This window comes from Caloenas nicobarica, chromosome 1, assembly GCF_036013445.1.
Source record: "Caloenas nicobarica isolate bCalNic1 chromosome 1, bCalNic1.hap1, whole genome shotgun sequence".
Classification (NCBI taxonomy): Eukaryota; Metazoa; Chordata; class Aves; order Columbiformes; family Columbidae; genus Caloenas; species Caloenas nicobarica.
In genome coordinates this window covers 15,956,384-15,971,085 of record NC_088245.1, presented here as the reverse complement: position 1 = coordinate 15,971,085, position 14,702 = coordinate 15,956,384, and the positions used below count along the sequence as shown (strand labels likewise).

Here is a 14,702-nt window from a genome sequence, read left to right as displayed (position 1 = left end):
CAAATCCGTATTTTTTTGAATTTAAACCCAAGTTTCTATTGAGGAAAAACTATCTTTAGGCACTTCTTTACGGAAAAGAAATGTCACTTAGATTTTCCTGTTCCTCATCCCTGTGTTGCATGTAGGCAGCTTTCTTTTCTCACTCTTAAAAAAACATCTGCTCCCTTCTGCTTCCAAATAAAATGCCTGAAAGTTTACCTGATCCAGAGACGGCAAAGAACAAGTGCAGGAACTCTCATTGATACATGTGTGATTTTGTTCAGTGTAGGAATTAATTCACCATAAATTATCTTGGAGCTGTGTTCAAGCATTTGCTTTCACAAACAAAACCGAAGAAAACTTCTGTCAACTGACACATATCCACATTTATTTAAAATTACTCATTTTGGTGGGGTTTTTTTTGTTGTTTTTTTTTTTTTTTGTGGTTTTGTTGTTTTTCTTTTTTAAGCAGTTCAGCTGAAGTTCTTTTGTGAAACATTACTACATAAAAATGGAAACATTCCTGCCTGCTTGCATACATTATCACTCTTTCTATTAACAGAAGAAGTGTATTACAATCAGCCCTACTAGAACTCAAGAATCACTTGCATTCTACTATTATCAAAATGAGTGATAAAAGTTTAAAGACGACTGAGCTAATTCACCAGGTCCTGCTGCTATCCCACCCACACCTTTCTGGATGTATGCTGTTTTTTTAAAATCTTTTAATCTCCTGTACTCATGAACTGAGTCAAAACCAAAAACATTTTAAAAATAATCCCAACCTAAAATTCATGTCCCGTATCTACCCAACAAGGAGATACAATTCAGAGTATGAAAAGTTTCTAACGTCACTCTGTTTTATGGCTAAGTAAGACTAAAAGTAGTTTCAAACTTCATTATTCTCACTCATATTGCCCAAACAAACGCAACTAGTTCGGTTTACAAACTGGTCAGTATGAACCGTTACTATGAATATAACATACCTGAACACAGTGAAGAACCTCGCAGTTGTGAAGGCACCATTACTATATAGAGATGATTTAACAATTGCTAATAATTGCTTTTAACACCATAAAATAAAAAACAGGGGAAATACAAGTTGTGTAATACTGACATTTCCTTTAGAAATGTAGTCGGGATGAAAATGAACCATGTACATTTGTCTGCTGCGTTGGACCCTGTAGTGCCATATCTATGAACGGAAGTTCAAACTTATTTCCCATACATTCCATATTACGTTGCAACTGCAACCTGCTGCATTCCTCCAGCCTCCCAGGCTCGGCAGGACCTTCTGATGTGACTCTGTGCATGCGGAGAGAAACAGCACAAAACCAGACACAAGTTTTACAGAGCAGAAAACATGTTCAGAACAGAGGGGTGTGTTCAGACTCAGTCCACAGGGAACGCACACCCCAGATGTGCTGTTGAGAACACTTGACTTCACATAACACAGGAGACAGTTTTTCTCCTGTGCTATGTCTGTAAACTTGAACATGGCATGAACGTGAGTTACTTCCACTTAATTTTTTTACAAACAGAATTAGACACTCCTTTGAGAGCAGTAAATGAAAAGAAGTGGAAATCCATTCAATAAGGTTTTCTAATTCTCTTGGAGCAGGTTTTTAAAAAATAATCCACTTTTTTTTTAATGAATGAAGAATATCATTTAACACACGTAGGTATCCAATCTTTATGTTAATAGCATTTATAAAAAAACCACCAAACATAAAGTACGTGTTTGGGTAATTAGCCTGCTTGTTGTAAAGTATGCATAGTTGCAGGCAACCCTTTAAGTGAAGTTATCGATGGAATTGAAGATAAAGCGCAAGGAGACAAGCATCTAAACTCCAGATGATTTCAGGCCATCTGCTGATGTCCTTTCATTCATTCCATGGTGGACACGAACCATCATCAAACCTCTTTTCATTCCCTTACATGACATTATTAGAAGAACCTGCAATGGCTGACAAATTTAAATGTCGCCAGAGTTCTCTTTGAAACTTGAGATCTGCTCAGCAATGCCTCAGGAGGGAGATCACTGCCACAGACAGGGATGTTTATTCAAAATAAACATAATTCAATTCAAATGTTTGTCTTTACAAGAAGATGTAAGTAGAAATCCAAAGAATTTGCAAATACATCTCAACATTTCTAAGACCATCAATAATACAATTAAATACAATATATGGCATTTCTGAACTTCCCACTGAAATGATCAGGTATTTTGCAAAAAAAAAACCCCAACCAATTAAACAAAACAAACAAAAAAATATGCCCAAACTCACATAAACAAATTGAGAAGCCTGTTAATGCAAGGTTTCTACCAATGCAGACATTTTAAAACTTTGTAAATATGAAAGTATCACCAGTACCCTTAGGTTCATAGGTATACTTAAAACTTAATAAATAAACAAACTGATTTAAGTCTTCCTGTACAGGCAGGGCACAGGAATTTGACCCAGTCCAAGTCCTGCCTACATAAGATGACTTTTCATTAAGTTCTCTATCACACAGACTTTTGGTCTATGGTGTTTAAACAATTCAAGCGATCCCACTGATTTTTTGTGTAATATGTCATGGTCCATAAGACATACGTCACCTTTGCCTCAAATATTACCAGCAAAAAATTCTCACACATTCTCTGCAGTGACATACATTTATATTTTGTGCTTTTTGATAGACCAAAGGCTGCTGCTTTCCCTTAATCAATTCAACTACCTCTGCATTTACGGAAAAGCACTTTAATCAGTAAATTCAAGAACAGCAGTGGACCCAGAATTATTCCTTTTGAACCCTTCATCTGTTTCACAACAGTGTAACATAAAAGTACACAACCTGCCTTACTTCTAAAAACAAGTACGATGGAGTTGCCGTATTTCCTCATCACCTGCAAGTGATGGGCAATAGCTGATTTCAGAATGTCTTGTTTTCCAAACCAAGAGTGTAGGGGTGAGGCTGATGCATCTCCCTGCAGAAAAGCCTGACACGCGGTAAACCCACATGTGTTACCTTCTCAGCCTAATCCAAATGGTACCAAGAACCATCAGGAAGTCTGTGTAAAACAGGTACATCTCACCTAAGTTTGGCTTTGCAGAGCCAAAGAACATCAGTCCTTCCAGCTGTAACCTAAAGGTGCCTAAACCTTCCTCCTACCAAGCAATTTGACAGCGACAAAAGGGAGTCCTGTAAAGTTCCTTGTGTTTATTGTCAGTTACTGAAATAACACTGGCAGAGTGATTTTCCCCTTCATACACACCAAAAAAGTAAATTTTCAACCAACCCTGTACCATAGCACACTATCACAATCAGCCTCTTTTTCTTTGCCAGCGTGTTTTGCTTAAAATGACTTATTTTTCAGAGAAACCAAAACAAAGAAGCCTGTGTTAGAAAGCAGCAGGTTACAGCTAAGCAGACTTTTGAGCGGTTGACACTTACTGGCCATTTGTATAGCACGGAATTTGTGTATCTCAGAATTTATCTGCACATCACTAAGGAAGTATTTATCTGAAAAGTATTCTAAAAGGTTTGCCTGTGGTCACAAGGAAATCAACAGTGGTCAAGGACAGAGAATAAATCTTAAGAGCCGTTGCTCTGGTAATTTAAAAAAAACGTCGTTTATACTTAAAATTACAAAATTTGGAATGTTGTGCTGCCAAAGCTCTTTCATATATTGAACATATGAGTCAGGCAAGAAGGTTTACAAAATAAATAGTAACACTGAGGCATTAAGATGGTTTGGATCATTTGAGAACAGTGGGAAATTACAAACCTTCTAAAAAACCCCCACAAGATTTCTTCATCTACAAGCACCACTAATGCGGAATTTTGAAAAAAACAAAGGTTCAGCACTAACATTGAGTAGAAATGCTAAGATAAGCACTCCAAATGACAGACAGTACTGTCACCATCCTGTTCTGCTATCAGCTGCACTAAAAAAAGAACATTCTCATTTTATATTGTATTTCTCTTTAAAGGTATGCTTGTAAAATATAAATTTTGGACCAAAACAGACCACAGCACCCACTTACATTGCTACTTTTAAAAAAAAAGGCGAAACACCTAACTGTTGACTGTTCAACTAAACCTGTATCACAAAACTGAAACAGATAAAAGATGTGTAGCTTTTTATTTCTTTATATCTACATATGGGATTTCAGACCACTTCTTTCAGGTTCTCCGTATGGGAAGTTTTCCTACTCAGCACATTATATAAAGTGATGGAGGCAAACACCACTTCCCTACCTAAAATAACCTGCTTCTCACAGACAGTGCAAGCCAGTTCACAGCCACTTCCACCCAAAAATAGCCACAGGTAAACACAATAGCTTGAACTCAACTCCAGTGAGCAGTGCACACATAAACAGAGCCTTCTGAACCAAAACTAGCTTTGAAACAAACCAACCAACCCAAAAACCCAATCCTGAAAACCCAAACAAACCCCCCCACTGAAACCCACAATACATCATTACGTGCTCCCATGACTCACCCAAAGCTGTATTCCTCATAAATTTATCTGGCTGCATAAATTTAAAGAAAAAAAATAAAGAAAAAGCTGAAATGCAGTATTCTGCATGTTCCATTTCTAGTGCCATGAATTCACCATAGCCTGAATTCATTACAAGTAATGGTAACTGTCAGTAGGAGAAATATTAAAGTTCCCTTAATATTACATTACACTGCCCATTTGGAAAGTATTAGTGCCGAAATGGTGTCCCAGAAATATGTCTGTGTTAACTTAATATAAAAACTCACCACTTTTACAACCATATTTCAATTTAATTATTGTACACAGGTTAACAAAAATGTATCACAAGTGAAACTAAACACTGGATTTAACAAAAACAATATTCAGAATGGTACAACACGTGTTCATTTTCTCCAGTAAATAATGTTACAAGTGTGCATCTTAGGACAATTTAGCCACACTAGAGACAGAAGTTCTGTTAAAATGCAACCGTGGTCTACTAAGCCACTTATTTTAGCACTACAGACTATTTGAAGTCAGAGTCCTAGCGCCAAGGCTTAAAAATCATTTAAGATTCAAACCCAAAAACGTCTTACAGTCAAAATGACAGTATCTTAAAAAAAACCACAACAAAATAACCCCCAAACAATTAATTAAAAGGCTGTTGTATGTAGTTGTATCCTCTTCATAGTACTCTCTATGCATGTAACTGCTCATATCATTGGTAATAGGGTCTGTATCTGGCTTGGTCGGGGTGGTGCGGTCCGGGAAGCGGGGCCTGGGCAGGAGGCCCCTGCATTCGTGGGGGTGGAGGTGGCCCCCTTGGAGCTGGCCAGATCCCTGGGCTCATCCCCCCGGGCTGTGTGAAAGGGGGACTAAGAGTTCCTTGATCTTCACTGAACTGTGGCAAAGAGTTAGGATTATAGTGGTGGGGAGGGGGCGCATTGACATTTACTGGGGGGCCTCCGTGCTGAGGAGGGGGAGGTCCTGGAGGAGGATGATTCATATATGGTGGCATCTGGGCAATGATATGTCCAGGTGGTGGGGTTATTGGAGGAGGAGCAGAGGTCATTGGTGGCGGAGGAGCTTGGCTATACACCATGTGAGGAGTACCTGCTGCCTGGGGAGGGTGCTGCAGCGGATGGCTGATCGGTGGAGGTGGTGGGGGGGGCGGTGCGTAATGTTGCTGTGGAGGCATTATATGGTGAGGGTGCGATACCACCGGTTGACCCTGGTACTCAGGATGATGGTGAGCAGGTGCAGGGGCTGGTGGAGGTGGTTCTCGAGCACCCGAATTCGAATCATCCTGAATAGGGACAGTTATTAAGTTGCTGTGTTTTCTCGTTGAAATGCGGAAGGTGTCCTGACTGACAGGGCGAGGAGGCGGGGGAGCCATTGCCATCTCTGCAGGAGGTGCGCGAATGTCTTCATGTGGCTGGTTATAATGCTCATGTGGCACATGCTGTAAAGGAGGCGGTGGCATCATGATGTGCTGCTTTGGCGGAATGTGGGTCATATGATGTTTCTCAGGTGGCATTATGAAGCGCTCAGGAATTTCAGCAGGCGGTGGGGCAATGGGAGGATGCACAGGTTCAATTGGAGGACGAGTAACAGGCTTTCCAGCTCTCATATGACGGTGGTTAATGTGAGCTTGTAAGTCCCTCTGTGACAGGTAAGTTCTCTTGCACCCTTGAACAATGCTACACATGAAGAGAGACCCTCGGACACACTGCTCGATTCGCTGCACAGGTTCATTACAGCTACATCAGGAGAGAATATTGGTTTATTGTCATCACAGAGAGCTCAATCTGCAATTTTTTTTTTTCCGAAAGTCAACTGGTTTAACATAATTACCCAAATTCGAACTGCGAGTTTTTCTCCACTGTGGCAATTAAAGAAACAATTCATTGATTTTGAAGCTTATCCAGTTTTTAAGTCTCCAAACACAACTATGAAATAACATAAAAATTTTATGAGGTGGAAATTTATAAATAGCATCACTCTCTCTCTCTTCTGCACTTTAAGACTTACCAAAAGTCACTCTCACTAAGTAAATTAAACTGTCATTTATTCCTTTTCAAATTGGAGCAATAAGAGGTTATCTACGCAAATACTTAAACAGCAAAGTAAACATTGATTTCTTACAATCCCAAAATACAGGATATGAAACTATAATCAAGTTGTATAGTAGAGAGTACTCTACTGCCTCTGCTAAATGTACACAAATAAGAACCATGTTAATACAGTATCTGAAATAAGATATTGAAGTTACTTTCCTACATTTCCTTTAATAATAAATCTTGAGATAACTTACCCTGGACACATCTTGTCTCCCTTTTTCTCATGTAGTATAGCACAGTCATAGCAGAAAACATGCTTGCAAGGTATCTAGAGACAAAACATGATTCTGTTAAGACATCATATATAAATGTCTATGTCATTTTGCAGAGTACAGTTCCTCCCTCCAGCACACAATTTCTAATAATAGAAGTGACGTATAAGGTGAACAGGCACAGTGGCAGTTAGCAGTTTACAGCATGTTCGCATAGAAACTTTCTAAAACAGTTTGTGTTGAGTTTGGGGTTTTGGGAGTAGGTTTGTTTGGTTTTATAAGAGTTGGCAAAAACGTATAGGCAAAAGTTTAAGTCTTGCAGTAATATCAACACTTAACATTCACAGAAGCTGTATATGCAATCTAATTATACTTGTCTTGCTGGCAAGAAAGGAAAGTTTTAAAAGCATTAACTGTCATTAAGTCCAATCCTGAAGCCTGTTACATCACACGTCTAAATCTAAATTAATCTCAGGGATTTTGTTACTCTAATTTTAAAGGGACATAAAAGCAAAAAGTGTTTTCTAACTTCAATGCAAGTCTTTAATTGAGGTAAAGAGGTTACTATAAAAGCTAAGTTATGTAAGGTCAAAACCCACTAGACATTAAGGTTTTTTGGTTGGTGATGGTGTTTTGACTTTTTGTTTAACATTTTCACGCTCAGTTTATTAAATCAGAGGGTAAAGAGAAACCAGCAAGACAGACGGAACAAAAACATTTCAGCAAGGAAAGCCCCTGGTTCCATCCTGATACTCTTTCTGCTGTTTATTCAGAGGCCTGCTGAAATCAGTAACCTCTAGTGGCCTCATAGAGACACAGTAAAGCCTAATTTTACCTAAAGGAAAATCATGGCTGCACCTTCCACTCATCATTTCACTCACCATGCGTCCATACATTTTGATGGGTAATCCACACTTATCACAGAAATGGACCGGTGTATCATCCTTTTCCCCCAGCAAGTTTATCTGATAGGATGGAGAATAGAGTGGGAGAGAAAAAAATCCATCACTAAAGCTTCTCATTTCTATTATCGCCAATATGCCCATTATTTCTGAATTAGTTGAGAAGGAAACAATACCACAAACCTGAGACAGCGGAGAACGTATTTTCAGTCAAAAGTAAAGGGAGCACTTTATTTAAGAAGGTATCTCCCAGGACTACCTACAGTTTGCTAAGATTCACAGACGAAGATTCACAACTTCCCATCCATGACTTTACCTTATAGTCCCAAAAGATGGGTCCAGGAAATCTCCTTTGATTGCCAAACATTTCGCCTCCTTTACATTCATATCGCTCCTCTTCATTATAATCAAATTCTTCTGTGGAAAAAAGAAAGAGAAGAAAGACACGAGCCAAACACAATGCTTTCCTAACTGGCACTGGCTCCTATTAAGAGTATGTGTCATTCAACACTGAAATAATCCAGAGATGCCACAGTACTTCTAATCTGCTGGGCCCATCCTACAGAAAGGCACAGTGAGACAGTTTGCTTAGGGAATGTACATCATTTAATCCTTAACGTGTGGCAGTACTTGGAAACTTGAAACTTATTTTGCACTTGGGCAGAACCTTGGACCCCTATGTTTCTAACGCTGAATAAAGTCCTGAACAATGCTGCCACAGGCCTAGTATTTATATTAATTTACCTTCATCACCAGCTTGTGTCTTTGAAGGCATCCTGTTCATATTTCTTGGAGTTCGAGGTGCCGGTTTGGCTTTATTCGTTTGTTTTGAGATAAGCTTTATAGGGATTCTTCTACGAACATCAAGACCACCCAATGATCCTGAACTATTTGTTCCTTGCAAATCATTGTCTATGAAAGAAAAAAAAAGGTTTATGTAGTTTTTCACTTATCTAATAGTTTCTAAAGAGACTAAATATTAACAGAAGAGTTTCAAGAAAATTTTTTTTTAAACTTGTTTAAGACTCTTATGACATATCAAAGCTTAACCACTAGAAAATAAATATATTCACATACAATTCCTTCTAGAAATCAAGTAATAAAATTGTATTGGAAACAACCAAGATTTTAGGAAATCTAGTTCTAAAAATAAAGCTACTGTAAAAAGTTAGTCTGTCATTTCTCCAGAAAAAAAATGAAAACAGAAAAAAAATGAATCGTATAGCTCGTCTCACAGCATGAATAGTATTGAAGAGTTCATTCTTTGTACAACCTTGACAACATAAGAATATGTAGTAGTATCCTAGCTAAACTGAAAATTACTGTTCCACATTACATACAGAATTCTCTATGACCAGATTTAAATCCGAGCAACAGGGCGAATGAAGCAATAAATGGCCTGACACACGCCTCAGTAGATCCAGGCTCCAAGAGATAACCTGGAGGGGATATTGTGACAAGCAACATCCATGAAGGGGTACAACTCCCTACACTTCCAGCAAGTCTTCATACAAAAATAAAGTTATATCCTTCATGAATCTACCCAGCTCACTTTCATTTTAATTGAAATTGCCATTCTGACAGGCGTTTCAAAGCGGGATGTGCTCAGCCTCGAAGGGGTGTGCCACAAGCCACCAAAACTAGGAACTGCGACAAAGCTTCAAATTGGGACTGTGCCCTGACAGTCACTTCACCTCAGAATCAAGAGCCCTCAATTTCCTGTGATAGATCAAATGTTTTTATTCCTCTTGGCACTGTGGCTGATGCGTTTCACTCTAAAAGGTAATATAGAAAAAGGCAAAACCAAAAAAGCCTGGTTTTACTTTTGTTCATTTGTTGCTTTTGTTTAAGCTGTCCTGTTGGCTAAACAGATGGCCCAGCAAACATAGGACACCAGGCTTCTCCACAGACTGCTGGACTAGAATACCCAGGATAATAAAACTAAAGCGGTTTTCCACTTACTGGGAAATTCTGTTTTCTACCAGTACACACAAAAATGCAACACCATAGACCAGAAAAAAGTCTCTGCAGGATCTCAATCCATTTGCAAACAGGGATGACTAAAACAAGTTGGAAAAAAACCAACAACAACACACAACCCAAACAACAACAACAACCACCTGTATATTATTTAGTCCACTGAACTGTCAATAGAAAACAATTATGTTCTGATGCTTTTCTTCCACGTAGCTTCGCAAGCTAGGAATATTCACATGAGTCAGCTACTCAACTAATCCAAACTAGGAAGTTTACTAGTCATTCATGCTTCACTCCATGGATAATGAATTTTCATTTCATGAATAATGTGTAAACAGAACTATCAGGATTAAGTCTAGAAAAAAATACGTAAAACATATCAAATTTATTACAACTACTTAGAGAAGCTTTAATTAGAGGTGATACATCCTCTTGAACTGTCACCTTCACCAACTTCAGTTTTATTTTTGCATGTCATGTTTGTTTGTTTTTAATTCATAAATACTGCTCTAATACTAGACCTTATTCATACCAATTTATAATGCAATATTTGCTACGGGGAAGGAAAAAATCCCCCCAAACCTAGCTAAAAACCCACGTCCACCCATCTGTTCCCAGGACTACATTGGCGCGCTGACCAGTGAAGCATCAAAGCTACGAAGCCAAATCCAGGAACATGAGAAAGTTTCCTCCCCAGAGCACAACGACCCAACCACACGACACAGTATGGGCCTCGGTCTGGGGAAACGCCGCGGGAACACCAGCGCGTCGCCGCCGCCCCCGGGACGCTCCCGGCCGCATCCACCTGCTGCGGGCCGTGGGGCTCCGCACACACCGCGCTGCTGAGCCAGGCCGAGAGCGCGCAGCCCCCAGCGGCAGCGGCCGCGCCTGACGCTGCGTCAACCCCCGCTCCGCAGCGCGGCCGGGCCGGCGCTGGGCCCTCCCGCCGTGTCAACCCCCGCTCCGCGCTCCGCAGCCCGGCCGGGCCGGCGCTGGGCCCTCCCGCCGTGTCAATCCCCGCTCCGCAGCCCGGCCCGACCGGCGCTGGGCCCTCCCGCCGCCGAGCGGCCCCGCCGGGTGGGGGCAGGGCCGAGCCGCCGCGCCGGGGGGAAGGGGGCGGGGCCGCCGGGCGCGAACGTTGGCGGGCGCGCGGCAGGCGGAGGGAAAGGGTCGATCGCGAGCCCGGCGCTGAGGGGAGCGACCAGGCCCCGCCGCGCGGGGAACCGCGGCGAACCCGGGCCCCGCCGGCGTTACCGGGCGCTGGGCCGCATCCTGCCGCTACCCTGGCGCCGCCCCGCAGCCGGCGGCCCCGCGCGCGGCCTCTCGCCGCCCGGTAGCGCGGAGCGAGCCCGGGTGGGGACGCGTGTAAATGGGTCTCCCGGCCTCTCCCCTCCTCACCATTGTGGTCCATGATTCGGCGCGGGGCAGTGTGGGAGCGGAAGGGTGCGGCCGGAAGCGGAAGTGACTGGATGGCAGGCGAGGGAGACGTGACAACGTGCACCGTGGGGAAGTGTCTGTGGCACCGCACTCGCTGCGCCCCTGCGGAGCGGCCGCGGGAGAGCGCGGGGACAGCGCAGGGACGGGCGGGCCCGCGGGGCAGCTCGGCTGGGCGGTGCCGCCGCGTCGTCAACGGGACCCTCGCTCCCGACAGGCTCTGCGGCCAGGCCAGGGAGGAAGGCGCGGCGGTGCCGCAGTGCCTGCCGGGACGGCGGCTGGCGGACCGCTGCCCCGTGGGGGTTGTAGTGCCGCCTGCGCCGCGCATGCGCGCTGCGGCGGGAGCCGGCGGCGGGTGCGGCCATGGCGGCGGGGCCAGGTCCTGCGGGGCGGCGGGCCGGGCTCGCTGTGCTCCCGTCGGGCCCGCTGGGAACCCCTTCCAGCCGCTTCGGGCGGAATCCGGACGTGCTGTCGCCTTGGGGGCGGAGGCGATGCCGGGCACGAAAGGCCTGAGAGCCGCAGTTGAAGTAGGAGCCGTTGTGGGAAAGGACCCTGAGGCTTCTTGGAGACGGGGGACATCGAGAGGGACCCTCCTGCTCGGGAGCCGGGACGGCCCCGCCTGCGCGCTCGGGGGGAGGGTGGCTCATGTGCTGTGAGTTGCCGAAAAATCGGCCAAATGCGAGACCACGTCGGGCTGTCTGAGCCGCTGCTGGTCAGACTGCGGGTTCGCCTTGGAAACGGCAGGTTGCTGAACGCCGGGGCTGCAGAAGTGCCGATGGCTTGATGGGACAAGGGGCCTCCGGCGCACCCCAAAGCTTCACAGCAATGGAGCTCACAGCCTCGAGAAAGCACTTTGTTTAATGTCCGTAAACTCTGCGTTTTGTAAATGCTCTGTAATTCAGTGGGATACTGCCCTTACAGGACTAAAGAAAGGAAAGGAGTATAAATACAATTGAATCGTAGGTTATAGGGTACAAAGTGGCCTCAAGCAGCCCTGCCACAATCCGAACGCAGGGAGAGCTCTGCTCCAAACACTTGGCATGGGTGACTGTCCCTCTGAAGTCTCTGGGATTGGGATCTTGTGTCCCTATAATATCTCTCGTTATCTTTATAGCCTTACCATTTAAAGCTGCCATTTAAGCCTAATGTTTCTTGCCTTACCCCAACAAGGCAGAGAGAACAGGTTTTCTTTGTTCCTCAAAAGACAGACCCAAGGGAAGCCTGACACCAATCACTCCATAATGTTTTATTTCCCCGTAACAAGAATTCTCTAAGAGTTAAAAAAATCATGCAGATGCATGGAGCGTGTCTTCAGTATGCACAACTTTATTTTATAGTTAATGGGTACAATTACTTTTAAAATGCAGCTTTTAAAAAAACTTTAAATATCTCTCCAAATATAATACCTGACATGCAAAGACAGAATAGTAATACTCAAAATACATACAAAAATATCGCTTCTTCATTCTACTGGAAAAAGATAAGCACACCTAGATGCATTACTTATGGATGTTTGAATTAGTACAAAATTGTATGGAATTCTGGCTTCATTGAAAAATCTGTTATTTTGGTATCCTTCATTTTGAAGGATACATAGAAAGAAAATTAAGAAGTACATGCCCCCAACCCACTGAGAAAGCATTTGCCATCTGCATGTTACCTCTGTGGAACTGTAGGCTTTGTGTGCAATGCTGTTTTTCAGGAAAAGTTGAATATTTTGTGCCAGTTAAGAACAAATACCACCATGTGTTGAAGAAATATGCAGGCCAAGAATAACTGCATTGCATCATATTTTATCACAATTAGTTCCATCTGAAATGTCATATTTGGAAAGGAAACTGGAAGACTGTTGGATATTTAATTGCTTTTTCTAAATACCTGTATGGATAAGAACTGGAGAAGGTTCAACAAATAACAGAAGCCCACATTTCTGTCAGGTAAGAATGCATACTCAACCTTCACAGTGCAGATGTCCTCTTGAGGAAGATAAATCCACTGCTATAATTTTTTTAATACCATCTTTTTCATAGTATGTGCCCTGCATAAAAATCAGCTGAAAGCTCACTTGTCAGTCCCAGGTAGAATATTTTCCTTTTTACATAAAATGCAGGTGCACTTTAGAAAAGCAATAGACCTTCTGAGAAACATGTCACTGGCTTTGTCCTGTGCGCTGTGTGCACTGGCAGCTGTGCCTGAGATGCAGGTTAATGGAAGTTGGGGCCATGGCCTGACAGGAAAGTTTTGTCAGGAATTGGGCAGAAGCGCCAACCTCCTGTGTCAGGCTGGTGAAGGGAAGGAGGGAGAATGAAGAGAGGTAGCGCTAAAAGCCCGAATTGTCAAATCCCAGCCTGAGCCTAAGCCTTAGTGTAAATGGCAATTACTGCTTTCGTCTAAGGAGGTGTGGATCAGCCTGATTTGCCAATTAAACATGGGCCTAATTCTCAGCTTGTGGAGATGCCAGGCCCACATCCCAACAGCATATGTCTATTTGTATTGCATTTGAAATGGGAAACTTCACCAAGTGTCACGAAGGCTGAAGTTTTTGCCTTAATTAGAGCATGAAGATGCCAGTCTGGTGTTGTTACCTACTGTGTAAGGTACTGTCCAGCTGACAGAAAGTTATAGGATTTTTTTCACTGATTTTGATGGAGTTCACTCAGGTCCTTAGGACAGAATAATTTATTTAGTGCTTAGCTTTTCACCTGAGATTTTCCACTAACATTACTTGCAGAAAAAAATCTCTGTGCAGTGTGATATAGGAACATTTCTCCAATGAAATCAAAGAAGGAGACTTAAATACGTGAACGTACTGAAGCTAATTAGCCGACATTGCGGAACTTAAAGGAGTTTTATACCGGAACACTTCTCACACTTTTGTTATTATCTGTTCCCTCACCATTCAGGTTTTTTTTCCATTTAAAAAAATAATGTAGTGCTAAAAAATTTAAGGTAGCAGTCTGTTTTCCACCAAAACACATTTCTTCTTCATGAAAAATAAGAACATTGCTTTCCTGCATATCTCTTTTATATAGTCCTAAAGTAAGGATTAAAGTTTTGCAGGTCAGATTATTTATCTTTTGTAAATTATTGCACTTGTGCATTATGGACTGTCGAACGTAAAAGAACAGCAGCAGCTTGATGTAGAATATTAAAAGAAAAATATGCTATATAAAAATATAACTATTAAACTAAAAAACCTCCTATATTCCATTTAATTAAAAAGAAAAACCTCTATACTAGGTCGCATTCTGAATTTCTTACTTGCACTCAGTAGCAGCCTGTTCTACAGATTCCATTAAGTACTTGGGGACTAAGGTTTTCCTTAATCTAATCTATGTCACAATCTGCCTCTTGATCAAGGATACGTAACCTAGCCAATATAATCTTCTGTGTATACTTCACTGTAGGGACAATCGTTAATAGTAGTGCATGATTTGCTACAATGGGGTTAGTAAAGAACTAATGAGCCCATACTCAAGGGTCTTTTCTATTGAAACTTTTCCTATTTAAAGTTTTATAAGAGTTCAGTGCCATTTTCTGTTCATGTGACTGTTTCACCTGTCACCTGTTTCAGTTACCTAACAACCTGCAGCAATTTAAGGAATTGCTT

At 42.4% G+C, this 14,702-nt stretch overlaps 1 protein-coding gene across 2 annotated transcripts; it reads right to left on the bottom strand.

Annotated features, from left to right (window-relative positions):
* Positions 1-3,933: 3,933 nt before the first annotated feature.
* CBLL1 (Cbl proto-oncogene like 1) lies at positions 3,934-11,085 on the bottom strand. Of its 2 annotated transcripts, none has more exons than XM_065650297.1 (6): positions 11,057-11,085; positions 8,426-8,593; positions 7,998-8,098; positions 7,661-7,744; positions 6,762-6,835; positions 3,934-6,207 (listed from the first exon to the last, which is right to left on the bottom strand). In XM_065650297.1, exons 1-6 carry the CDS (start codon positions 11,067-11,069, stop codon positions 5,166-5,168), a joined length of 1,482 nt encoding a protein of 493 aa, XP_065506369.1. In that variant the 5' UTR covers positions 11,070-11,085; the 3' UTR covers positions 3,934-5,165. The 2 variants fall into 2 exon arrangements, with proteins under 2 accessions (XP_065506369.1, XP_065506376.1); XM_065650304.1 differs by having other exon boundaries at positions 7,998-8,095.
* Between the last annotated feature and the right edge of the window lie 3,617 nt (positions 11,086-14,702).

Bases quoted from the DNA above. Each gene is read 5' to 3' on its own strand.
- CBLL1 (XM_065650297.1), bottom strand. The intron at 8,099-8,425 runs GTAAATTAATAT...TTTTTTCCACAG, and splicing joins GACACAAGCTGGTGATGAAG to AAGAATTTGATTATAATGAA. The intron at 7,745-7,997 runs GTAAAGTCATGG...CCATCCTATCAG, and splicing joins CCATCTTTTGGGACTATAAG to ATAAACTTGCTGGGGGAAAA.